The sequence below is a fragment of the Dermochelys coriacea genome, chromosome 8 (assembly GCF_009764565.3).
Source record: "Dermochelys coriacea isolate rDerCor1 chromosome 8, rDerCor1.pri.v4, whole genome shotgun sequence".
Taxonomy (NCBI): Eukaryota; Metazoa; Chordata; order Testudines; family Dermochelyidae; genus Dermochelys; species Dermochelys coriacea.
In genome coordinates, this window is record NC_050075.1 from 47,226,684 (window position 1) to 47,254,229 (window position 27,546).

Sequence of the window (27,546 nt, forward strand, 5' to 3'; positions counted from 1 at the left end):
ACTTCCGGCAACACAAGTCTAATGGTCGACTTTCCCACTCTGAACTGGTTAGTGACTGATCGGTAGCAGTCTGGAGTAGTCAGCTTCCACAGTGCAATCGCTACGTGCTTCTCCAAAGGCAGGACAGCTCTCATTCTCATGTGCTTGTGCCGCCAGGCCTGGGTCAGCTCATCACACAATCCCATGAATGTGGCTTTCCTCATCCGAAAGTTTTGCAGTCACTGCTTGTCATCCCAGACGTGCATGACTATGTGATCCCACCACTCAGTGCTTGTTTCCCGAGCCCAAAAGCGGTGTTCCACTGTAGTCAGAATCTCCGTGAATGCCACATGCAATCTCATGTCGTAGCTACACGTTTGACGAGATCAATGTTGCACTCCTCTTACCTTTGTAGTTTAAGGAATAACTCCACTGCCACTCATGACATGTTAGAGCGATACTGGTCAACAGTGTATGATCCATTCCTGCAGACCAAAGAGGCAGAGTGTGCAGTATACAAACCATTAAAAGATGGTGCCAAATGTGGACGGGAGCACAGGGATTGCTGGGATGTGAAGCAATGCATCACGGGGCATTGGGACAGGACCCAGGATGTCCCGTGACCCCCTCCACCTTCCCACAACTCTTAGCAGCAGAAGAGGAAGAGATGCTCTGTAGGATAGCTGCCAGAGTGCACCCTCTGAATACCGCTGCAAGTGCCACAAGTGTGAACATGGTATTGCGCCGGCAGCTAACAGTGTGAACATATAACAGTGGTTTCCCTTCAGAGCTCTCTGATGGCGCTGTAACTTTGCCAGTGTAGACATACCCACAGTCTTCAATGTATTTATCCTCATAACACCCATCTGTAGTAGGGAAAGTGCTGTTCTCTCCATTGTGCAGATGGGGGCACGTAGGCACAGAGAGTCTAATGACTTGCCCAGGGTCACTTGGAATCCGTATCAAAGCAGGGAATTGATACTGGGTCTCCCAAGTCCCAGGCTTCCCCTCACCACTGAACCATCTTCCATCACTCAGCAGAGATAATAGGCTATGCTACTTTTCAACAAGACTTACTGGGTTCTGAATTTCTTAATTCAGAGCTTTTGTTTTAAGACCATTCAGTTGTGAAACATTTAAGAATCACTTCTCAGCAGTGAATTCTAGAGCTCTTTTCCCTGGATACGTAGCTGGACTCGGATGTTGAAGACAATGCTCATTTCTCCACAGTTCTCAGATTTTGCTGTTGGCCTATAATTAAATTGCTGGAACAAGAGAATTTTGTTAAGATGCTCTTGGAGTTTTTGCCAAATGGCATCTGGATACTCCATTTAATCCAGTGTTGTGAGAGCCGGACATACGGGCTCCTTGGGGTTAACCTGTTTTAATGAGTGACAGAAATAGGTTTGATAGATTTCTCTGATGCGCCGCCTCCTTTCAAAGGTTAGTCGGCCAAATCTAATGGTCTTGTACCTCCCACTCTACTCCACTGAAGTCGGTTGTTTTGCTTAGGGCATAAAGTCAGCATTGTATTAGGTCAATACATGAAACTTAAGTCTGTGCTTTTCAAAGTGTGCCCAAGTGTGTAAGGGATTCTGTCACACACTAAATCGCTTGGTGAGGTATTAGTTATGGGTTCTGCTTGGTTGCTTTACAGAGCATCTTTCTCTTTTGGTTGATTTAACCATTAGGGCTGACAACATTAACCATATTTAAAGAGAGTTCATACCAAGTTCTGGGTCTGCTCATCAAAGCCACATGATCAGGATTTTTAGCCAGTTGATTCCGTCTATAAACCCTTCCCTCAATACCTTCCACCCTGAGTATGAACCTAAAAAGGGGGCCACAAAAAGCTGCTAAATATTCAATGCAATTCGTCCTTCTCTGAGAAAATAAATTAACATAGCGTAATAAAATCTTTCTGGCTGGTAACAGATCTTCATTAGAGCGATCTCCTACAATCAGTTTGTGAATTTTTTTTTTCAGCAGGCAACACAATATAACTTTTCAGTAATTAAAATGGCTGTTCCAGGGCCATTGTGACTAGCATGGTGTCATTCATGGGCTCGTTACATTCACAAAGGCACAGGTCTGCACTCTTTTCACTGGTTTCAGAGTAGCAGCCGTGTTAGTCTGTATTCGCAAAAAGAAAAGGAGTACTTGTGGCACCTTAGAGACTAACAAATTTATTAGAGCATAAGCTTTCGTGAGCTACAGCTCACTTCATCGGATGCATTTGCATCAAATTGCACCAAATGCATCCGATGAAGTGAGCTGTAGCTCACGAAAGCTTATGCTCTAATAAATTTGTTAGTCTCTAAGGTGCCACAAGTACTCTTTTCACTGGCAGCCCAAGCATGATCTAATTAGGATTTGTTGCAGCTTGTCTTGGAGAAAAGGGGGAGAATAACAGGTAATGTTACAGAGTTTTGTGTGAATCTGTGTCTGTCAATCAGGATTGCAGTACCACTGGAGAGAGCTAATAAAACATTTCTACTTAATGGCCTGATCATTCACTTCTTCCAGCTGAGACTTCCCAACCATACTCTGGCAGTTTGGCCCAAGAAGTCCAGTCCAGCAGCTCACTGATGCTTTCAGAACGGAGTGCATTTTCACACAATCCCCATCAACACATGCATGCACACATTGCTACAACTGCTTACGTAATATATGTGAGTTACATTAGTGGTCTCTTTGATCCACTGTATTGTGTCCAGAAGGATTTTTGATCTGGAAAATGGATGAGCCGCATATATGACCAGCTAAACTCCAGGCTGTCTGGTCGATCTTGTAACATTGGAGCAATAATGTCAATTGAAGCTTTGGTCACTTGTTTGAGGTGGCGGCAACAGGGGTGCCTTGTACCCCTGACTTCAGTGGGTAACACCAAAGTGGGGTGTGTGCAGAGGCTCTGATCACCCTCTCCACCATGGAACAGGTATTGTACTATGGAGACTTGGAGAGTTACAACTTGTGGAGTCCCCAAGAGTGTTCCAGAGAGGGAGTTTCTCTCCAGCAATTGGACAGGGTTGTGGCGTTTGGAATGCGTGCACGCTGGGGACCCACAATTTTTGAGTGGGGTCCTCCAGACTCCTAGCCTACTGCTCCTTCAGGACCCCTGCTGCTATTGGTTAGCTGCCACCTCACTGTGCTGCCTCTGAGGGAGGAGATAGGGGGCTGGTTAGTGTCATGTCATTGAAATCATTGGTGTAACACCAGCATAAAAGTGACCAGTCAGGCCCAGGTTAAGCATCGGTGGGAAATCTGTAATAGACTTCATTCACTTCAATGGGGAACACTGCAAGTTTGGGGGCAAAGTTGGAGCATAAGATGGGACTCTGCCCTGCCCACAAGGTGAGTAGAGTCTAAGCCCCACACACTTACGTGGGGGACCTCCATGGGATCTGGTGGCAGGGGAGGAGGATAATGCTGCTTGAAGAAAAGGAGTACTTGTGGCACCTTAGAGACTAACAAATTTATTAGAGCATAAGCTTTCATGAGCTACAGCTCACTTCATCGGATGCTGCTTGAGTTTCTCTTCTACCTCCCTTACTACAGCCCTGTCCTACACATTCATGAGGAAAAGTAGGGGAGATGATGGGCTCCTTATTATAGGTGGGGCTGGTAGTGCAGCCTATTTTTAAGGTTGCCTGTCACTTCCCATTATAAGACCCTGTCTTCAGTGGCTTATAACTTTGCCAGAATTTCTCTTTGGGCTGAAATTTTCCATCCTGGATGTCTGCCTCAGGCTGAATTTTTTAAAAAAAAACTTCAGCCAAAACGATTTAGTCACTTCTGAGAACAAGACTCAATAAAAATGTTTTGCCCATGTTAAATAAATTCTGGTGACCTTTTCTTTAAAAAGCTCTAGCACCCCATGCTTTGGAGCAGGGATTTCAAATTTGGCAGTGTGGAGAGGCCTTTTGTGTCAGGGGTATGCGTTTTATTGTCCCTGTGAAAACCCACCCTAATATGGCCAAGTTATAAACCTTTGAAAAATTACAAATGGTAATTGCAGTTCACACAAATTCAGTGTGGAGACTGGGACTGAGATTTTAACAGCTAAATTGCCTGAAGTCTGTCCACACTAAGCATAGAATCATAGGACTGGAAGGGACTTCAAGAGGTCATCTAATCCAGTCCCCTGCACTCATGGCAGGACTAAATATTATCTAGACCATCCCTGACAGATGTTTGTCTAATCCGCTCTTTAAAATCTCTAATGATGGAGATTTTACCACCTCCCTAGTCAATTTGTTCCGGTGTTTAACTACCCTGACAGTTAGGAAGTTTTTCCTAATGTCCAACCTTGAACCTCCTTTGCTGCAGTTTAACCCCGTTGCTTCTTATCCTATCCTCAGAGTTGAAGAGAACAATTTTTCTCCCTTCTTGTAACAACCTTTTATTTATGTGAAAACTGTTATCATGTCCCCTGTCGGTCTTCTCTTCTCCAAACTAAACAAAACCAATTTTTTTCAATCTCCCCTCTTAAGTCATGTTTTCTCTACCTTTAATCATTTTTGTTGCTCTTCTCTGGACTTCCTCCAATTAGTCCATATCTTTCCTGAAATGTGGTGCCCAGAAGTGGACACAATATTCTAGTTGAGGCCTAATGAGTGTGGAATAGAGAATTACTACTTATGTCTTGCTTGCAACACTCCTGCTAATAAATCCCGGAATGATGTTTGCTTTTTTTGCGACAGTGTTACATTGTTGACTGTCCTTTAGTTTGTGATCCACTATAATGGCCAGATCCTTTTATGTAGTACTCCTTCCTGGGCAGTCATTTCCCATTTTGTACGTGTGCAACTGATTATTCCTTCCTAAGTGGAGTACTTTGCATTTCTTCTTACTCAATTTTATTCTGTTTACTTCAGACCATTTCTCCAGTTTGACCAGATCATTTTGAATTTTAATCCTATCCTCCAAAGCACTTGCAACCCTTCCCACCTTGGTATTGTCCGCAAACGTTAAGTGTACTCTATGCCATTATCTAAATCATTGATGAAGATATTGAACAGAGCCAGAGCCAGACCCAGAACTGATCCCAGTGGGACCCCACTTGATATGCCCTTCCAGCTTGACCTGTGAATCACTGTGAACTACTTTCTGGGAATGGTTTTCCAACTAGTTATGCACCCACCTTATAGTAGCTCCATCTAGGTTCTGTTTCCCTAGTTTGTCTATGAGAAGATCTTGCGAGACAGTATAAAAAGCCTTACTAAAGTCAAGATATATCACATTTACTACTTCCCTCCTATCCACAAGGCTTGTTACCCAGTTAAAGAAAGCTATTAAGTTGGTTTGACACGAATTGTTTTTGACAAATCCATGCTGACTGTTACTTATAACCTTATTATCTTCTAGGTGTTGGCAAATTTTGATTCCTTAATTATTTGCTCCATTATCTTTCTGGGTATTGAAATTAACTTAATTACTGACTGATCTGTAATTCCCCGGGTTTTCCTTATTTCTCTTTTTATAAATTGGCACTATATTTGACCTCTTCCCATCCTCTGGAATCTCTCCCATCTTCCATGACTTTTTGAAGATAACCGTTAATGACTCATATCTCCTGAGTCAGTTCCTTGAGTATTCTAGGATGTATTTCATCAGGCCCTGGTGACTGGAAGACATCTAAAGTGTCTTAAGTAATTTTTAACTTTTTTCTCTATTTTAGCCTCTGATCCAACCTCATTTTCACTGACTTTCACTGTGTTAGATGTCCAATTGCTACTAACTTTTTTGGTGAAAACTGAAACAAAAGATTAATTTAGCACTTTTGCCATTTCCACATTTTCTGTTATTGTTCCCCCTGCCCCCATTGAGTAACAGGGCTACCCTGTCCTTGGTCTTCCTCTTGCTTCTAATATATTTGTAAAATGCTTTCTTTTTACCCTTTGTGTCTAGCTAGTTTAATCTCATTTTGTGCCTTGGCCTTTCTAATTTTGTCCCTGCATACTTGTTGTTTGTTTATATTAATCTTTTCTAATTAGGGCTGTCAATAAATCACAGTTAACTCACGTCATTAACTCAAAAAAATTAAGCATGATTAAAAAAATTAATCATGATTGATCACAGTTTTAATTGCACTGTTAAATTTCAGTTGGTATTTATTGTTTGTTAAATATTTTGGATGTTTTTCTACATTTTCAAATATATTGATTTCAATTACAACACTAGAATACAAAGTGTACACTGCTCACTTTATTTTTGATTCCAAATATTTGCACTGTAAAAATGATAAACCAAAGAAACAGTATTTTTCAGTTCACCTCATACAAGTATGTATCTCTTTATCGTGAAAATGAAACTTACAAATGTAGAATTGTTTTCTTACATAACTGCACTCAAAAACAAAACAATGCAAAACTTTAGAGCCTACAAGTCCACTCAGTCCTACTTCTCATTCAGCCAATCGCTAAGACAAACAAGTTTGTTTACATTTACAGGAGATAATTCTGCCCACTTATTATTTACAGTGTCGCCAGAAAGTGAGAACAGGTGTTCGCCTGGGACCTTTGTAGGCGGCATTGCAAGTTATTTACATGCCAGATATGCTAAATATTCTTATGCCCTTTCATGCTTCGGCCACCATTCCAGAGGACATGCTGATGACGCCCGTTAAAAAAATGTGTTTGTTAAATTTGTGACTGATATCCTTTGGGGAGAATTGTATGTCTCCGCTCTGTTTTACCCACATTCTGCCATATCATAGAATCATAGAATCATAGAATATCAGGGTTGGAAGGGACCCCAGAAGGTCATCTAGTCCAACCCCCTGCTCAAAGCAGGACCAAGTCCCAGTTAAATCATCCCAGCTAGGGCTTTGTCAAGCCTGACCTTAAAAACCTCTAAGGAAGGAGATTCTACCACCTCCCTAGGTAACGCATTCCAGTGTTTCACCACCCTCTTCGTGAAAAAGTTTTTCCTAATATCCAATCTAAACCTCCCCCATTGCAACTTGAGACCATTACTCCTCGTTCTGTCATCTGCTACCATTGAGAACAGTCTAGAGCCATCCTCTTTGAAACCCCCTTTCAGGTAGTTGAAAGCAGCTATCAAATCCCCCCTCATTCTTCTCTTCTGCAGACTAAACAATCCCAGCTCCCTCAGCCTCTCCTCATAAGTCATGTGCTCTAGACCCCTAATCATTTTCGTTGCCCTTCGTTGTACTCTTTCCAATTTATCCACATCCTTCCTGTAGTGTGGGGCCCAAAACTGGACACAGTACTCCAGATGAGGCCTCACCAGTGTCGAATAGAGGGGAACGATCACGTCCCTCGATCTGCTCGCTATGCCCCTACTTATACAACCCAAAATGCCATTGGCCTTCTTGGCAACAAGGGCACACTGCTGACTCATATCCAGCTTCTCGTCCACTGTCACCCCTAGGTCCTTTTCCGCAGAACTGCTGCCGAGCCATTCGGTCCCTAGTCTGTAGCGGTGCATTGGATTCTTCCATCCTAAGTGCAGGACCCTGCATTTATCCTTATTGAACCTCATTAGATTTCTTTTGGCCCAATCCTCCAATTTGTCTAGGTCCTTCTGTATCCTATCCCTCCCCTCCAGCGTATCTACCACTCCTCCCAGTTTAGTATCATCCGCAAATTTGCTGAGAGTGCAATCCACACCATCCTCCAGATCATTTATTTATATATTTCATGTTATAGCAGTCTCTGATGATAACTCAGCACATGTTGTTGATTTTAAGAACACTTTTGCTGCAGATTTGACAAAACGCAAAGAAGGTACCGATGTGAAATTTCTGAAGTTAGCTATAGCACTCGATCCAAGGTTTAAGAATTTGAAGTGTCTTCCAAAATCTGTGAGGGATGAGGTGTGGAGCATGCTTTCAGAAGTCTTAAAAGAGCAACACTCCGTTGAAGAAACTAGAGAACCCGAACCACCAAAAAAAAGAAAATCAACCTTTTGCTGGTGGCATCTGACTCAGATGATGAAAATGAACATGCGTCGGTCCACACTGCTTTTAATTGTAATTAAGCAGAAGCCGTCATCATCATGGATGCATGTCCTCTGGAACGGTGGATGAAGGGACATATGACTCTTTAGCACATCTGGCATGTAAATATCTTGTGATGCCAGCTGCAACAATGCCATGCAAACGCCTATTCTCAATTTCAGTGATATTATGAACAAGAAGTGGGCAGCATTATCTCCTGCAAATGTAAACAAACTTGTTTGTCTGAGTGATTGGCTGACCAAGAAATAGGACTAAGTGGACTTCTAGGCTATAAAGTTTTACATTGTTTTATTTTTGAATGCAGTTATTTTTTGTACATAATTCTACACTTGGAAGTTCAACTTTCATGATAGAGATTGCACTATAGTACTTGTATTAGGTGAATTGAAAAATACTGTTTTTTTGTTTTTTACATTGAAATATTTGTAATAAAAAAATATAAAGTGAGCATTGTACACTTTGTATTCTATGTTGTAATTGAAATCAATATATTTGAAAATGTAGAAACCGTCCAAAAATATGTAAATAAATGATATTCTATTATTATTTAACAGTATGATTAATTGTGATTAATTTTTTTAATAGTTTGACAGCCCTATTTGTAATTTGACCTAGTTTCCCCTTTTTGCATGCTCTAGCCTTGAGCTGAACAGGTCTTTCCATGCAGTTGTAGCTCTGGGCTGCCACAGGCCATTCTGGGTGCAGGTCAAGGCACCTGAACTGCAAACAAGGGGGCTGTGATGCCACATGATGGAATTTGTATTTTCAATTTTTTTTTAAATTGAATAGTAAATAATACATGGGGGGAAAACAGCCACCCACCAGCCTACATTAAAAGAACATTAAAGTTGCAAAATCAAGCACTCAGAAATTAGAACATGCCGGAATTAAGGTCTCTGCAACCTTAACTGAGACTTCTTGTCCATATGCATTATTGTACAATCTTTAATTACATGATCACATACTACTTTTTCCTTTAGGACCCCTGGCTCACTCAGGGGAAATCACAGCTGTATAGTTAAGGAGACTGTCTATAGGACCCCACCTCATTTGTTGCAGAAGTTGGAAAGTGTGTAGTGAATGAGGCAGGAGACTTCAGAAAAAGAATGGATGCTTTCATGGTTAAAGCAGTTGAACGGTACCCTAGAGCAGTCGTTCTCAAAGCTAGTCCACTGCTTGTTCAGGGAAAGTCCCTGGCGCGCCGGACCAGCGAACCGCAGCCAGTGGGAGCCGCGATCAGCCGAACCTGCAGACGCGGCAGGTAAACAAACTGGTCCGGCGCGCCAGGGGCTTTCCCTGAACAAGCGTCGGACCGGCTTTGAGAACCACTGCCCTAGAGCCTTAGATTCCATCCCTGCCTCTGCCACAGAGTTCCTGTGTGATACAGGGCAAGTTACTCGCATCTGACTTGACACCCTTAATCTGATTTACAGAAGTGCTGAGCACTCACAGCTGCATCTGTAAATCAGGCCATGTCTAGACTTACCAGGGATCGATGCTGCTGTGATCGATGTAGCGGGGGATCGATTAAATGGGTCTAGTGATTAATTAAAGACTATATCATAAAGCATATGCACAAGGGAGCACAGAAAACCTTAATTCTGGCATTTCCAAATTTTTGAGTGCTTGACTTTGTAACGTTAATGTTAATATAATTCTTTGTGTAATTAATATTTAATATTAGTTTGCAGATGTGCATGGCACTTTGGGGCAGGAACTGTGCATTTATTGCAACATAAAGCTTCCGTCCAAGCTGAGTTTGAGAGAGACAAAATATGGGAAAAATAAACAGAAGGAGAAGAAGGAAGATGGGGCCATGAGATACAGAATTTAAAGTATTTGTGGTTTATCATGCCATGATCATATCATTACTGCTCATGACTCTAGTTTATAGGATATGTTATTACATATAAAAACCTCTGACTTTTAAAAAAAATTTCTATTCTGTCTCCCAGGATTTGCTCTCACAAGTTGAAGGGCAGAACAAGTTAGTGGACAATTAAGGAGAAATAGAGAAGTAGCTGCAGCAGACTATTATATAGTGTGTCTGTGGAACCTTTCGTCTCTTTGGTTATCAGAGTCCAAGCAACCATGAGTAGCTACCATCTGAACGCTAAGTGACCTGTGTGATACTAGCCTAGTGGCCTCGATCCATTACTTAGTGGACAGGGGTCCATCACAAAACGATCATCCTAGCTGGCACTTGGTTGGTAGTCTCAGCAGAAAGACCAGGGAACTAATGTGGCTACTGAATGATCCTCCCAACTCTACGGTGGTCATTGTGTGTGTGGTGGGATGGGGGGTGGGGGCAGCGCACTGAGAAGCTTGAATTGCCTTACCTGCAGATAAAGGCTCTTGGGCTTTCAATCTAGTACCTTTCATCAGCACTTCAAATGAGAGCTACCAAGAGAGGAGAGAAAATACACACTTAAACACATCAAGTCCTGTCTCTTGTTGGCACTCAAGTATGATACAATTTAGATGCAGTTCATTATTTATGTATTATAATGCTGGGCTTATGTCTCAAAGTTATGGTGAGTGGTGTTTCACTTTCATGACTTGGGTACCCCATGAGGGAAAAATACAGTCTTCTACTATGTGTTGAACATAATTCATCCTCTCTGTTATACACAGGAACCTGATACAGTTTATGCATTCCACAGTTTTATGGCATACGATTTTACAGCAGGATGGCTAGAACTGCAACAGTACCATATGTTATCAACAATACTGTCACTGACTAATAGATTCTCTTTCAGAAGTGAAATGATAGGACTCTGAGGATGATTGTGAATACCAATTGTGGGGGGGGGGGACCTTGCATATTTTAAACCGTATTCTTAAAATATTCATCATAATAAGGTATGCAAGTGATTTTCAAAAAGGGAGCTCCATATCTGTGGGCAGCATTGCGGCCAAGTTTTCAAAGGATCCTGCACACCCAAAAACATGAGCCTAATCCTGAGTCCATTGACGTCTATGGAAGTTTTGCCAGATCACAGTTATAAATCAGTGGGAGCAGGATCGGATCTCATGTGAGTACATGTGTTGTATAGTTGTGTGCAAATGAACTTCAGTTCAGCAAAGCACCTAAGCACACAAGTAGCTTTAAGCATGTGAGTAGTCCCACTGAAGTCCATGGAGCTATTAATGAGCACAAAGTTCTCTTCATACATAAGTGCTTTTCTGGATCACGGCCCCACCTTGCGTGTGTGGATAAACATTTGCACTTGTACTAAATGGAGACCTTTTTAAAATGTGTTCCCATTGACTAGTTTAGTGCCTCTCAAAATTACAGGTGAGTCTTGCATCTATCTGATTCATGCAAAATATGTAGGTAGTGGGGGTTGGCTGGTCTTCAGAGCAGGACAAGGATTTGAAGACACCTGGCTTCTAATCCTGGCTCTGACAATAACGCTGTATGTGACCTTGACCTCCTGTTTTCAGTGGCCCATTATTTTTGGTCTCTGTGTTTTTGGGTGCCAAACGTGCAACAGAGGCCAAAAAAATTCTTATTTAGGTCCCTAAAGTCAAGCTCTTAAATCCATATTCAAATTCTGAAATACAGTTTCCCCACATGCTGTGGGGTCATGTATCAGCAGTTGCCAGAAGGCCTATGTCCATCTCCACTTCATCAGGAGGTTGCAACCTCTTCTTTCAGATATGGACCTGGCTTCCCTCATCCATGCACGTGTCACCTCCGTTTGATTATTGCAGTGCATTCTGCATGTGGCTATACGGTATCTTTAAATGCAGTCTGAGACTGAAGCTGGTGTATAGTGAGGCTGCCTGTGTCCTCAGCAGTATTTTCTGCTGGGAGCACACAACACCGGTGCTTTGGGTTCTGTGCTGGCTACCTTGGATTTCCAGATAGATTTCAAAATGTTTCTTTTGACTCATAAAGTCCCAAATGACCTGGGAGCTGCCTCTCTGAGGGCTTGCCTACACTTGAGGAATTAGTAGCCACATTGCAGTAACTGTTAGCACCAGTGCTCAGAACGGTTTGTGCACTGGTATAGGCAGGGCTGAGGTGTCTTTAAAAGCTACAGCGAGCAGCTGTACACCATCGCTGGCCATTTTTGTAATACGGATGCTAATTTTCCTAATGTGGAAGAACCTAGAGAGCTCTGTTCTCTGGCTGCACCATAGAGTTACAGCCAGTGCGAGCCCCTGAAATGGAATACCCTCATCCCCTGGTCTGAAACAGCCCAATCTTCCAGGCCTACTACAAAGACTGTCTGTTCTCTCAGGCTTTGAGCAAGGGACGGGTACAATGAGAGCCGGTATATGTGGGGAAGGGGGATACTGCTTGGCATTTCCTGGCTTGGATAAGGGTGACATTGCTAGTTTCGTTTGATTGTATTTTTATATTTTAAAATGTCTCCTAGGCACCATGGGCCCAGGACAGGCACATTATTTTTGTACATTATGAATCAAGGTAAATATCAATAAATAAAGCTGTTAAGAAATCTCTCTTCACTCATGCACATTAGGAGCATTTTCCCCCTTGGCATGTGTTCTTCGGTTCCCCAGCCGTACAAGCAAATTAGAAAGTTCAGCTGTCATTTTGGGAAGGTCATAGATCACGCCAGCAGCCTGAGTAATCCAAGAGGTTTTAAGTATCATTGCATTTAGTTTAAAGTGAAATTTGCTCTGACGGGCTGGCAGACCAATAGGAAAAAGAAATATTTGTGCTTGGAGAAGTGCATGTGTAGAGACCGCGAGTATAACTGATGGCTGGAAGTGATTTCAGTCTAAAAAAAAACAAATCATTAAGAGAGTGCATAGGGGTAAAATACACAGTTCATATTTTAAAGGGTCTCAAAATGAACCAGCAGCTGAGGTTAGCATTACATAATAATTAGTTGTGTTCTCTGTTTAACTCCATGAGTCCCAGACATGTTGGTAAACCATCCATGAGAAAACAGTGGTACTTCTGCTGTGTGGTGAGCACAGTCTCCAACTTCTACCATCAAGTAAAAAAAAAAAATTAAGTCAAAGATGCCTTAAGAGTTTACAGATTAGGGCAATTTCAGAAACTCACCTGTTCCAGATTCACTACAATGTTGTGCGATCGGTTTCTATTAGATAACCGTATGTGGTATGAATGAGCTCCAATTAGGTATCAATTTGAACTGTGTAGTGGGAAGTGAAAATGGTGGATTTTTTTTAGGGGGATTGAGGAGGTGGAGGATTGGGGTTACTTGCTTGATTTCATTAAAATGTCACTGCCTTTTCAGAACAGGGGTCTGTATAGTGCCCAGAACTCCTTTAGGTGCTATCAATAATACTAACAGGAGTTCTTTAGTTAAGAGTAAGTTTGGATTTGTTTGCTAGTGTAGAAATAAAAGCAATTGTTATTGCCATCACAATGTATCTGTGAGACATGGCAGCTTACCAAGAAAGATACACAGAAGCTGGATGCATTTCATCACAAATGTCTGAGAAGAATATTGGGAATAACAAATAGAGATAGGAAGAAGAATGAAGAAGTTAGAAAAATTACTGGATATGGCACCTGCTCACAAATCTACAAAAGAAGACGGCAGAAAACAAAAGAAGAAAGCGAGGAAGACTGCGAATAACATGGAAACAAACAATTCTGAATGACATCTAACCCTAAGCACCTCAACATGAAATGGGAAGATTTGAAGAGAAGGGCAGTTGACAGGCACGGACAAATGTGGGTAGCCCAATGTGCAGCAAAGCATGGGATAGTCTAGGGTCTAAGGTAGAAATAAGAATCCATGAAGCAAGTTCTCAGTCCAGTCACTAGTGGACATCTTAAACCCCAACATCACAACTGGCTCCATCCTTGGCAGAGGTGTGGAAAGACTCAGTGGGACATGGATACTAAACTCCTTTCTCCATCATCAAGGTGGCCTTTCCAGGTCAAGATTGCAGCAGAATGCAGGCATGGGGCATGCTTACACTGTCATTGCTCTTAGTATAGCTGTTCTGGGTATCATCAGAACTTCAGTCTGCAGTGCTGGCCCCTGATTGTTCACTTTTTGTCCCTGGTACTCAGTTATTTTCTGGGTTCTGTGGCCCCTCCCTCAGCTGAGGGAATGGAGAGGCTTTCATTCAGGTAGACTCTGCCCACCAATCCCAATCCTCCAAGAGGGTAGGCTGGGACTTTTAAAGAGGACTAAACTCACTTGAAAGCAAAACCAATATTTTCTGAGGCATAGACAAGGATTCATTTACCTAAGGAAAATATTTAGATAGTGCATCATTTTCTGGAGGGTGGTAAGTTTAATATAATTTTCTGTTCTCTTTTTTTTAATGCAATGTCTGAAGTAGTTATCAGCTGATCCATTTCTTACATTTTTCTTCAGGATACTACCATATGTCAGAACCATTTGGAAATAACTGATGCTGCTCAAAGTTTAACCTGTAGGGACCTGTACCTAATTACTTACACATTTACAAAAAGGGGAAAAAATTGATTTGCTGAGAATGTAATTGAAACCATGTTTTTGTGCCTAACTTTTTATCCATTTAGATACATTTAGAAGTTGTTTAAATAAGGATTACTAAACTGGAAATAGTTGGAAGTACTTGGTAATATTCTGTAATGAGGAGAGAGTGCCATCTACTGGTGAATAGTACTTGTGGCCAGCACAGTATTCCACCCCTTTTTTTGGTGTCATATACTGTATTAAGGCGGACAAAGACCAGAAGAAACCCACACATTTCTGCAGTGCTAGGTGCAGCCACTTTCGTATTTAATTAGGAGAATCTGCCCTTAGGAAATCTGAGTCTGAGTGAGGATGCTGAGTTTTGTCTTGAACCAAGTAGCCATTTGGGGCCTGCGTCTCCTCCCCCATTCCACCACATTAAAGTTGAAAGGGGCTGCACCTGATTCTGTTTTATGCAAAACAGGTGTGGTCTTTGGGTTTCTGACTAATTGCCAAAGCAGCCTTCTGCTGGCAATAGTGTCGTCCCCCTGCCATATATATAGTGTCTTCCCAGCCTAAAATTTTCAGGAATGTGAGTCACCATCACAGATGTGATGGGTCTCTAGTTGTTACCACAATAATAAATAGTAAATTATCCAAAACTGATGTAACATCAATCACAGACAAAACACCAATGTAAAAAATAAATAAAATGAAGAACTGAGTTTCCTATAACAAATTAGAGAGACCAGGTGGGTGAGGGAATATCTTTTATTGGAACAACTTCTGCTGGTGAAAGAGATAATGTTCTGAGCCTTCACCCACCTTGTCTCTCTAATATGCTGGGACCAACACTGAAAACTATATCAAGTTACTTTTTTAAATTACAAATTATTTGACTCTAGAGCCTGAACTTGGGTAAGTCAATATTTTGAGAACTTGTGGAAGGAAAGAAGAAAAAGTATTCCTGAACTGAAGTTCTGACTTAAAGGGACAGTGGTTAACAAAAAGTATGGACTTGATTCTACCCTATCATCCCAGTTGGTGTAATGCCATTGACATTCATGGATTTACATTACCATAACAGATAGAGAATCAGGCATATTCAGACACATTTTCCCTTACCTACAGTATGTTAGTAACTCCTGAGATTATCGTAATCGAAAGCTGAAAATCTACTTTACTTTTCACCATTTCCCCAGTTTTACTTTTTGCTCTTGAAAATAGACTAGTCAGTTTATTATTTTCAGTGACTGACCTGTACACAGAAAATTAGGCTTGAGAAGAGCCCTCCATCTAATCTATCTGCCCTTTCCCAAGGGCCTGTCACAGTAGGATCAAGGTGCTATAAGCTGGGGAAAGGAGAGAGGCTGGAAGGGAAATCCATTCTTTGGCCTACCTTGGCTGTAATCATGGGTGGTTAATTCTAAGTGCAGTGTTTGATTCTCTTTGATTCTTCAGGGACTGGAGAAGAGGTGTGTCTGGAGATGGTGAGGACAGGACCCTCCATGGTCTCATTTGGCTCAAGCCTGCTATTGAGAAGGCCATACCTAGTGCTCCCTGGTAGTCTGCTGGATGACCGCAGCTGCTGCAGAGAGACCTGGAAAGTGAGGCAGTCTTGAAGATCACATGCCAGTTCCCCAAAGGGCTTTGTAAAAGCGTCGCGGAACTTTGGAGTGGTTCCAGTAAGGAAGGGGGAGCCAGTGCAGGCCGCAGACCATGCTCTTTAGCTCGCCCCCACCCTAAGCAGACAGGACACTAAAGCATGTACCAGTGTTGTTTGACTCCTCACCTTCCTGAGGAATTTGTTCAACATGGCACTCCAGGCCTTCCCCAGGGCCGTGGTGAATTAGTGAAGTGTGACAATAGCACTCCTGGTTCAGGGAGAAAAAGACAGCTCTCCAAACCACTGCATTCTGATTTGGAGCAGAGCGCTAGTAGGCCAGGTCTACAATACAAACTCATGCTGGTAGTTGTCTGTCAGAAGCATGAAGATGTGTGATCCAAGACTAACACAGCTGTGCCGTAGACGTGGTTATTCTGGCAAAATTGCACTCTTACCGGTATGATTTATTTTGCTTAGGGAAGCTGGGATAAACTGCATCCACACTAGGAGGGCTTTGCCAGCATAGTATACCAGTATAGACATACTAACACAGCCTTTAGGTGTATATCTGGCCGCAACCTCTTGGGTGGCTTATCTCAAGGGGAATCATCTCCTTTGCAGTTTGGCTTATTGGCCATTCTCTGTCCCTGGGGAAGTGGGTCTGACACTCTTAAGTCCTCCACTCTGGATTATAATTGTAGCATCCTTTAGGTACACTGGTTTCCTGACTGGTCAAGCACCAAACTCCTCATGTTCATCCCTAGGTCCTGCCCAGTTTCATGTTGCTGGAAGCAGTGTCTGTGTGAAGATAAAGTGCTGGAACATGGTCTTCTCAGTGCTCTGTTGATCATGACGCCAGTTTAGCTCAAGCATGGGCTTGAAGTTAAAGGTGTTTAAGTGCTTTGCTGAATCAGGGCCTGAGATATTACCAATCTGTGTGTCCTGGGTATTCCTTTCTTTTACATGTTAATGCTGTTGTGGTCTACAACAACTGTGTTCAGTATGTGCAGGATAATGGCAGCAGTAAAAGTGTAAAAGATGGCATAATACCAAAGAGTATGCAATAATCCAGTGTCCTGGCCCACATTCACTTTTTTTTCTCTGCCTCTGTCTCCTACCTCAGAGCTATTGCTGAATGTAGAATATTTGTCACTTTTATATCTAACTCACTGATTTGGACAGCTAGAGGGTGAAAAATGATACTGTATATGAAGATCAAATTAACCTTCAGTCTGGCTAGAACATAGAGGGCTTTAGTACATGATAAAGCCTGTCTGTCCTTTGGATGTCAGTCTTATCACTTCAAAAAACATGGTGTGAATTTCTGACCTAGTACATAATCAGTGCCATATTTGCAGTTGGCATTTCCCCAATAACTTTAGGGTTTCTCTCCATTTGTCAGAAGATAATTTGACTATTTGGTTTGTTGTATACTGTTAGCAGCGGGCTTTGCATCAATAGCAGTTTTCTAACAATATTGTATTATAGCAATATATTAAAATTCTCTCAGACAGGGAAGTATTATCCTCATTTTATAGTCAAGGAAATTGAGTCATAGTGAAGTGACTTGCTACTGAATTAATAGTATAGCAGGATCTAGGAATCCCATCACCCAATCCCTTGCATTGCCCACTAGACCAGAAGTTCCAAAAGTGTAGTCCACAGAATGTTGGCTAGTCATGTGATACAAGCTCTTCTGTTCCCAACTAGTATCATTCTATTAAAAGAATCCATCAAATACTTTCCTAGCGTTACTTTTCCTTTTCAGGAGCTGCCTTAATCTCTACAGAGATATTACCTGATCATGACTGGGAGAGAAGGTCTGCAGAATCTCGAGTCCAAAGGGGGTTGGTGCTCAAGATAGTACCTCTGAATGTGGTCTGACCTATGGAAAAAGTTTGAGCGCCCCAGCCCTAGAGCACGCTTCCTGTATGTGAAACACAAGCATCAACACCAGTTTCTCTCTTCTTTTTCCCCCCCAGCATTGGAGTGGATGGATTTGGTCAGCCAGCTTGTATTCCTGGCCGCCCTGCGACTGCGTATGGATACCGTCCTGATGAATCTTTCTACTATGGCTATGGTACCCGATAGAGCATCCCTCTGCGTACTTTAGGGTGCTGTCTTTCTGCTCCATTAGAAACCAGTTGTATGTAGCTGACTTTAGAGCACTCCCTGGTAATGCATGGTTATACTGGAATGGGTCTGCGTGATATGTATCCTTTGCTATGTGTTAGCTCTAGATAAACCTAACCCTTTCTGGTTCTAGCATTTCAAACACAGACTGTGTTCACGGTTTCTCTTTATTATCATTTTTGTACAGTGTTTGCCATGTGACTTGAAAGCAAGTGTTGAAAAGCTACTAGACTGGAAAGTAAACATTACATTATGTATATTAAGCAAGTAATTTAATTTCTATTAAAAAGAAAAACCATGCAATCATTGCTGATGAATGACTGAGTTCCATGTTTCTCTCTGGTTCATGAGGGATTTTTGTAATTGCCTCTTGTGGAGCATTTTAAGTGACTTACATGTACTGTTCAAGTACTTGAGTAAGCCACCCACTGGAAATGCCTAGTGCCTGGCATCCAAAGGCTATACCCTGGAACACTGTTACAGAAATACAGCACTGGATTCAAACATCCCAACAGCACACAGCTCAGAGGGTATGGTGCTGTACAGCTGTAACATTGGAGGGTAGATGCAGATTCACTCATCTTGAGCTTGAAACATGCATCCGATGAAGTGGGTATTCACCCACGAAAGCTTATGCTCCAATACGTCTGTTAGTCTATAAGGTGCCGCAGGACTCTTTTTGCCAATTTTCAAACAGTTACAGCAAGAGCCGTCTCCACCATCTAAATTACCACAATTAGAAACCATGCTTTAAAAGAATGCTTCAGTGTTCGAATAGAGTTCATCTAGCCTTTGTGTATAAGGCCGTGCAGTGTTAGAACAACATTTGCTGTAGCTAACTATGGACCTAAGCAAGAGCATGATTTTTAAGCTGCCCAGCCCACTTTTGCCCCATCCCAAAACCTGAGAACCACCCCATTAGCTCTCAAGCCAGCTTAAATTGTGTCTGTGCACAGACTGTAAACTGTTGATTAGCAGTTACAGGGCCAAGAGGTCTCCCCTTGAAACTAACATACTTGCAGTGCTACAATTGTTTTCCTGGGCCCAGATTTTTAAAGCTATTTAAATGTTGCTGCACGCAATGTTACAACACCTAACTGATTTAGAAACTCAAGTTTCATTTTTAAAAGTGATTGAATAGGATTTAGGCTTGTAAGTGCCTAAATCCCCTTTGAAAATGAGACTCAAGCTTCTAAATCATTAGGCATTGCATGCACAGCAACACCTAAATACCTTTAAAAATATGGGCCCTAGTCTAGGGTGAGTGCAGCAGCATTGTTTGGGTTAGCATGAATTCTATAATAGATTCCCTGTCCCCAGTGGGCATGGGAGAGCCTGCTACTAGCTGCCTTTTCTCTCACAACAGCGTATCAGACTGAGGAGCTTATTTTCCAAAACAAGAATTACTTCAAAATCATTTTTTTAAAAGTAGCTGTTTGATTTACAGAATTTGTTTTCAATCCCATCCCTTTTGATTTACTGGGATTCAAGGCTTATGTATATGCCAAGGGAAAGATTTCAAAGGCACAAAGAATAATTAGGGAGTTGGGCATCCAACTTCCATGTGTACCTCTGAAAATCTCTCCTAAAATATGATGTTGCCTGAAAAACCCGGCGTGATCTTTTAAAACTTCATGTGGTCAGTTACAGTTAGTCAAGCTACACATAGCATGCTATGCATCTGTGGGTGAGAGAGAATGGAAGGGACTTTTAAAAACAGCCACAATACCAAACCAGACTTCCTCCCAGATGCTGCCTCAAATGCTGTTCTTGGACATGGGACAGTTACTAGCATTGCTGCTGCTACAACTAAAATCCCTTTTTAATCTTCCAAATCTGTTGTACGTTTCTAAAGCGACCTTTAACAAATCTATTAAACTCCTGATGCCTTTTTGTTTACAATACTGCCCCTTTGTAGATCCCTCCTACTGATCTGGGCCCATGTTTGTGTGCACGGAGGCTATGCCACATCTGCCCGCCGTATCTCAGATGTAGACACAGCTACAGCTGCAAGGGAAACTCCTGGAACTGCACATGCCCCGGCTTTTCATTTGGAGATCTCTGCATTCACATCTGTTATTTTAAAAGATCTTCAGAGAACTAGCATTAAATTTTTCAAAGCAGTTGTCCTCCTTTTTGAATTTGCTTTGAAAATAGTTAAGCGTGGGGTCTTAAAGGCTCAGCACAGTACTAGGGAAACTAAAACTGCATTTAATTGGGAGCGTCACATTAACAAGGACTATAGCTAAGCCTGGTGTATGGTGCATGCCTATAATTGTACTGCATCTGATCAGACCCAAAGTAAATAGCAATGGAAAATCTCTGGCTGCATTATAATACCAAATATTGTAAATTTTATCAGAAAAGAATGAAAGAACTAAATGTTCACAGCTTGGCTAAGAGCAACTAAGGAAAGGGAATAATTATCCACAAGCAGAGCTTGGTAAAAACTCACCTGAGGACTAAGCTTGCTAGCCAGGATGAAAAACAGCTATACTGCTATGTTCACCAAGGCAGGGGTGTAAAAGTCATTCTGGAGAGAGATACAAAAATCCCTTTTTAATTATGGTCTGTGGGGCATATAAAAATGCATGACTGCATATGTCCTCAACCCACAGCATATCGCCCATGGAGGTCAATGGGAGATTTGGGAGTCTAGCCTATAAACTAAGTTTTTAGTTATTCTCATTATTTATTGTGTTCAGTCCCTTGGCTTAGAGGGATATTCTGCTCCCCACTAGGAGCCTTGCTATTTCTGCCCTTCTTGCTTTCTCATCCTCTTTTCTCTCCCTCTTCCCTGGCTTTAGGTTGTTCCTCCTTTCTTCCCAGTGTTTCTTTCCCTGTAATATCTTCCAATTTGGGGTCAATTCCTACCCCCATTCCACTGCTAAATTAAGCAAAGATATAGTTAATGTACTGGTGTCAAAAGTCTCATTAGTTTGCAGAGTTAACACGACAGTGAGATTAATAGTAGGCAGAAAGGCCACACCTCTGAGACAGTGTTTCAGGCTCTCTGCAGACTCAGACAACACTGCACAAGTAACATTGGGTTTGCAGTTGGAAGATTTTCTTCAGAATCCTGAAAGCAAGAAACTTTCTTTTTAATAATGAAAGCTGAGATTCTGCTGATCCTGAATATGCCATGTGGACCAAAAACAGGTTGTGCAACCTGTGTCTTGTATGTTTGATACCTCTGCACTAAAGCCACAACCCTAGCAGTGTAAAGAAATAAACCAGTTGTGTGCTTATTGTGATGTAGTTTATTTAATTGCAGTGTGTTATCAATCAGCTTCCTATTTAATACTTCTTCCATCTCCCTTACTTTTGGTTTATTTGTATTATGCTAGTACCTGGGAGACCCAGTCATGGGCCCCCAAAATAATATACGCTTGATAAACACAAAACAAAAAGACTGACTGCCCCAAAGAGCTTACAGGCTAACTTCTTGCTCTGCCCTACTTCTTTCCTATCCTTGTTCATTGCGTATCTCTTCCTATGTTTGTTTTTCAGTGTCTTCTTTCTTTTTCTTCTTACTCTACAAGGTCTTCTCCCCCGTCTGCCGTATTTTCTCTCTCTCACCTCTCTCTACTTAAACTCCATGTTGAAAGCCTGATCCAAAGTAGGGTGACCAGATGTCCCAATATTTGAGACTTTTTCTTATATAGAAGCTTATTTCCCCCCCATCCCCCGTCCAGATTTTTCACACTTGCTTTCTGGTCACCGTAATCCAAAGCCTCTAAGTCTTGTCTACGTATGAAGTTGTTCCTGATTAACTCCATGGAGTGGACACTTATTCCAAAGTGTGTTAAGCTAAACAGGAACAAGGCACTCTTATTCTGGAGTAAGAATGTCTACAGATGGAGTTAATCAGGAACAACTCCAAGTGTAGACAAGCACTTGGTTCTTATCTTAATAGGTTTGGGTCTTAAAGTTACTTATGGGTACTATGAAATAGACAATGCTCATTTTCTTCTACTTATAGTGTCATCCACCATCCTCTTATGTGGGACTTGAAAAAATGTACACAAGACAGCCAGAAAATTAAACAAATTGTTATCCAAGGAAAATGCCTGGGTGCTAAATCAGATTCTTATTAAGATGTTGCTGCTCAACCTTTCTTAATGGATCTATGTTTTATGGTTTCTGATTAGAGACTTACAAACACTATCACAATATAAATAATAATGTGATCAGTTTTGAAACTCCCAACCACCTCTGGCTGCTAGAAAGGGAGGAGCATTCTCTATACCTTTCTACCCAAATCCTCTTGACTGTTGTAGAAGGGGATGGGATATCTGATACTTTACCAGCATCTATTTTGGGGCCCTTGTCCTAGGTGAATAGCTCCATTCCTGCCTATGAGATTTCCCAAGAAGTAGTGTAGTAAGCTGTTCTTAAAGTCTGAGTCTGCATGACTGCTCCCTGCAGGCCTCCCAGAAGGAACAGCAAAAGCTGACAGGACCCTGGTCCAAGGTTTTCTCTGGATCACTTTGGGAAAGCTCTGATCAGTGGAAGAGACACTGGAGTGGCTGGCAGTGACTGTGGAAGACTACGTTGCATTATCTTGCACTCAGTGCACATTTGGAAGGCTACCTTTGCAAGTATTCAGGTTAGAAACTCTTTCAGATGAATGCAAAGATTCTGTTGAAATTGTTGGCAGGTGAAAGCTGACAAGGCTTTTCAAACGCTGTCTGTTGATATATTAAGAGGTGTAATCGTAAAAAGAAAATTATTTAGGGTGACATAAGGGATTTATGTAAGAAACAGAAATGATTTGAGAACTACACAAATGACCATGGCAGTAGAAGTTTACCAAAATGTAACAATAAATGAGAAAAATCAAGTACCTAGCAGGAATGGAAAAGAAGAAATGTAATCGAGAGGGACATCAGTTGCACTTCAAGCAGGTACTCCTGCACCAGAGGGAGAGGGTAAAATGAAGCACTGCCATGGTAACCCCTCCCCATCATCTCTGGACCTAGAGTTTGGGGGGGAGGGCTACTCATTGTCTCCCTCCCCTCAGCCATATGGGATTGGGCCAAAAGAAATCTGATGAAGTTCAACAAGGACAAGTGCAGAGTCCTGCCCTTAGGAAGGAAGAATCCCATGCACTGCTACAGGCTGGGGACCAACTGGTTAAGCAGCAGTTCTGCAGAAAAGGACCTGGGGATTACATTAGATGAGAAGCTGGATATGAGTCAGCAGTGTGCCCTTGTTGCCAAGAAGGCCAACAGCATATTGGGCTGTATTAGTAGGAGCATTGCCAGCCGATCGAGGGAAGTGATTATTCGGCACTGGTGAGGCCACACCTGGAGTATTGTTTCCAGTTTTGGTCCCCCCACTGCAGAAAGGATGTGGACAAATTGGAGAGAGTACAGCGGAGGGCAACGAAAATGATTAGGGGGCTGAGGCACATGACTTACGAGGAGGGGCTGAGGGAACTGGGCTTATTTAGTCTACAGAAGAGAAGAGTGAGGGGAGGTTTGATAGCAGCTTTCAACTACCTGAAGTGGGGTTGCAAAGAGGATGGAGCTCGGCTGTTCTCAGTGATGGCAGATGACAGGACAAGGAGCAATGGCCTCAAGTTGAAGTGGGGAAAGTCTAGGTTGGATATTAGGAAACACTATTTCACTAGGAGGGTGGTGAAGCACTGGAATGGGTTACCTAGGGAGGTGGTGGAATCTCCATCCTTTGAGGTTTTTAAGGCCCAGCTTGACAAAGCCTTGGCTAGGATGATTTAGTGGGTGTTGATCCTGCTTTGAGCAAGGGTTTGGAGTAGATGACCTCCTGAGATCTCTTCCGACCCTAATATTCTATGATTCTATGATTGGGAAAGAAATGGCAGGGAGGAGCCAGCCAGAGCCTGAAGCTGGCACAGCAGCTGCACAAAGGGACCATGGTTCAAGCAAGGACCAATGGACAGTGCAGTCATCAGACTGCTTTCTGCCATTTTCACGCTGTACATTCTCACCCTTACACTCTCCAGCCCTGTCTTTTCCTTTCTTTCCATCTAACTAATCCCCTCATAATGTAACCCCAGGGAAAGGATTTAAATAATAAACTATTTACTAATAATAAACTTCCAATTACAAAACTAACATGATGTTTGCTGCCATCTCATTGTTCACTCTGATTGTATGTTCTCACCTTTTTCTCCACCCTTTGTCTTGTCTATTTAGATTGTAAGCTCTTTGGGGCAGGGACTGTCTTATTCTCTGTGTGTGTGCAGTTCCATAGAACAATGGGGTCCTCTTCATGGTCGCCCACTAGATAGTACTGTAATAACATGATAAATAAGGGTGGAAGGCTATGCAAATACCCGTATCTCAGCCTCAGAGTAGTGCAGGAAAGCAATAAGAGCCAGCAATCTAAATATGTCCAAAACGCCACAGAGCAGCCAGCTATCAAGAAAGAAACTCAATTCCCCATAATAGCCACATGGTTATACACCACCACAAACTCTGTAGCCATGGTACATAGTGCAACTGGAAATCAGCCCATGCCTGTTGCTGAAAGGTGTTTCCATCATTACTCTGCATAAATATGCACCGAGGCCAAAATTTTCAAATGTAAATGCTTAAAGTTAGGCACTTAAATCCACATTTAGGCACCTGAATAAATGTCCTGATTGTTCCCTGGATTTTAGTTTTTGTGCTTAACTTTTAGGCACCACTGTTTATCCAGTCTTGGTTTAAGGCTTCTGAGCTGCCCACCTTTGCATTCTTCATCAGAGGGAGTCCATATTTGTGGACCTTATTTGATGTCCCACTTTGTTATGTAGCCAACACACGAGACAGATGAGGGGCGTGAACACCTGCTGTACTTCGCCCTTGCTATCCTTTCCCTTCCCATCACCCTGCTTGATCTAAATGGTCACAATCATCTTGTTGCCAACATGTCAGCCCCTGCAGTGCCTAGCTCAGGCACTAGCACTGATGATCTAGCTCATTGCCATCTGAATCTGCCAATCTGAGAGGAGAGGGTGGTGCAGGGGAAGAAGTCCTTTCTCTCTTCACTTAGATGAACTAATCCTGAAGCTCAAATGAGGAAGCACTCTGAGTTTTGGGTAAAGGTTCAAGCTGACTCTTTATTTTGTCCAAATGTCTCTGACCATTTCTATTGACTGTGGATTTGCTGCAGATACTGCAACAAAGTGTGATGCTTGGTGTGCTCATTTACAGTCCAGTACAATGGGAGTTAGGCACATAAATACCTTCTTGGATCTCAGCCCTTGGTCTCTTTCCCAGTAGTGGTGGCATCTGAGTTCTGGGCACAAACTGAAAGCTCTTGTCAAAATAAGATATAAGGCATGTTGCCAACAAACACATTCAAAAAGGCTAGTGCAGACAAGGCAATGTATACTCTGACGTGTTAAACTGGTTGCGTTAAATGCCTAAAGGGGAGCTCAGGTGTTAGCACAGTTTAGAACATCTTAGTTACATGTGCTAACATCCTTTAAAGCCTAATCTAGACAAGGCCAGGGGGATGGGTGCATTGGTGTGTACCTTGATTTATATTATATTTTAGGTTCATAATGACTGAGAAAACCACATCCTAAAGCCCCCGTGCTGTATGGGACAGGGATAATGTTTGAGGTGTGAAAAGCCCAGACCTCCTACTGTACTATGGTAATTCCTTTTAATGTCCATTCTTCTGTCCAAAATACTCTAATGAAATCTCTCCCGAGTCATTTTACTATGATACACAGAGAGCAATTAGTTTCAATGGAATTGAAAATATCTCCTTATACGCACATTATGTCACTGAAGAAAATGCATAGTATTTAGAGTGGGAAAACTTTCACACAGACCACCTGTCTTGTGCATGTAGTTTTCACCTAGTCACCCACGCTGTTTAGACTAGTCTAGCAGCTATTGCTAGTCTCCCTGCCATTCTGTAGTGCCTATGTGGGAGACTGAATATACACAGCCCTGACAAGCAAGCTGGGGAAGGAAATTGGCTCACTAATTTGGCAGTCTGAGGAAGCTTGTATATATAGTTAGGAGGGGAGACACCTATTCCTCAAGCTCCTAAATGCACGGGCAACACTAGTTTTCACATAGGGCAGAGGGGAATTTAGACTAGGGAGTAGAGGCCACTTGACAATCTGCCGCCAAGGCAAAACTTCAATGTGCTATCTTCTACCTGCTAGAATAGAGGTTCTCAACTGGGGGTGGTCTTGGATTTTCTTGGGGTGCATGAGGAACCTTCTGATGGTTCGTAGAAGTGGGGTGTGGGGAGCAAGCACCAGGTTTCAGTGCCATTCACTCAAATTTGAGTGAGTAGCGTTGTAACCTGGCTTGCAGTGTCACTCAGATTTGCACCAGCTGCCCCAGACAGCTGCCTGCTTTGCCTATAGCTGGAGCAGCCCCTGCAGGGAACCCCTTTTGCCCAAGACATTGTAATTCAGAGAGCAGTGGAAAAGTAAACAGGGTATGAATTATCAGTGCAAACTTTGTACTCCAGTCCAGTGATCTACAGGGTATGGTCCGAGCTAGAGTTTGATTAGAAAGCCTGGGCAGAAGGCTGAATGCAGCGTGTACATTGTGTGCAAGCAGGTAAGCCACTTCTGTTAAAGGCTCATGCAAGTTCTGTTGTCTTCTGGGTACAGCTCAAACTACAACCATGAATTTCTCGTTCTTCTGAATTGCATTGGACTGAACAAAACAAAAATCACAAAAGCTTGATCATGGTCTACAAGCACCTATGTAGGGAAGAGACTTCTGATAGCAGAGGGCTCTTTAATCTAGCTGACAAAGAAGTAATGAGATCCCATGGCTGGAAATTGAAGCGAGACAAATTCAAGCTGGAAATAAAATGCAAATTTGAACAATGAGGGTAATTAAGCATTGGAACAACTTACCTAGGGATGTGGTAGATTCTTCATCACTTGGAGTCTTTAAATCAAGATTGTTGGCCTTTCTTAAAGAGATATTCTAACCCGACTAGAAGTTATGGGCATGATGCTGAAATTACTGGTGAGATTCTATGGCTTGTGTTATGCAGGTCAGACTAAATGGTCATAATGGTTCGTTCTGGCCTATGGGAGAAATTGTTCTTGTTAAAACAACTAGGAGTCCTTTTGGCACCTTAGAGACTAACAAATTTATTTGGTCATAAGCTTTCGTGGGCTAAAATCCACTTCATCAAATGCATGGAGTGAAAAATACAGTAAGTAGTAGATATATATTACAGCACGTGAAAAAATGGGAGTCGCCTTACCAAGTTGGGGTGTCAGTGCTAACTAGGCCAAATCAATCAAGGTGGAAGTAGCTTATTCTCAACAGTTGACAAGAAGGGGTGAATATCAACAGGGGGAAAATTACCTCTCCAGCGCATCATCAAGGATCTACATCCTATCCTGAAGGACAATCGCTCACTCTTACAGACTTCGGGAGACGAGCCAGTCCTCGCTTACAGACAGCCCCCCAACCTGAAGCAAA

General features: G+C 42.3%; 1 protein-coding gene and 1 long non-coding RNA gene across 6 annotated transcripts in view; one reads left to right on the forward strand and one right to left on the reverse strand.

Annotated features, from left to right (window-relative positions):
- The window catches only part of KIFAP3 (kinesin associated protein 3), a 132,818-nt gene extending 114,409 nt beyond the window's left edge, over positions 1-18,409 (forward strand). For 3 of the 5 annotated variants that reach the window (XM_038413461.2, XM_038413464.2, XM_043491130.1), the window contains exon 20: positions 17,953-18,409. In XM_038413461.2, coding sequence (XP_038269389.1) covers positions 17,953-18,061 — 109 coding nt within the window. In that variant the 3' untranslated portion in view covers positions 18,062-18,409. Of the gene's footprint in view, positions 1-15,825; positions 16,423-17,738; positions 17,895-17,952 lie in introns of those variants that run through there. The other 2 variants (XM_038413463.2, XM_043491129.1) reach the window with 2 other exon arrangements.
- On the reverse strand, positions 1-27,546 carry LOC122455577. The gene is made up of 3 exons (XR_006273876.1): positions 27,172-27,546; positions 19,843-19,845; positions 1-336 (listed from the first exon to the last, which is right to left on the reverse strand). It is a non-coding gene; the product is annotated as an uncharacterized LOC122455577 (long non-coding RNA).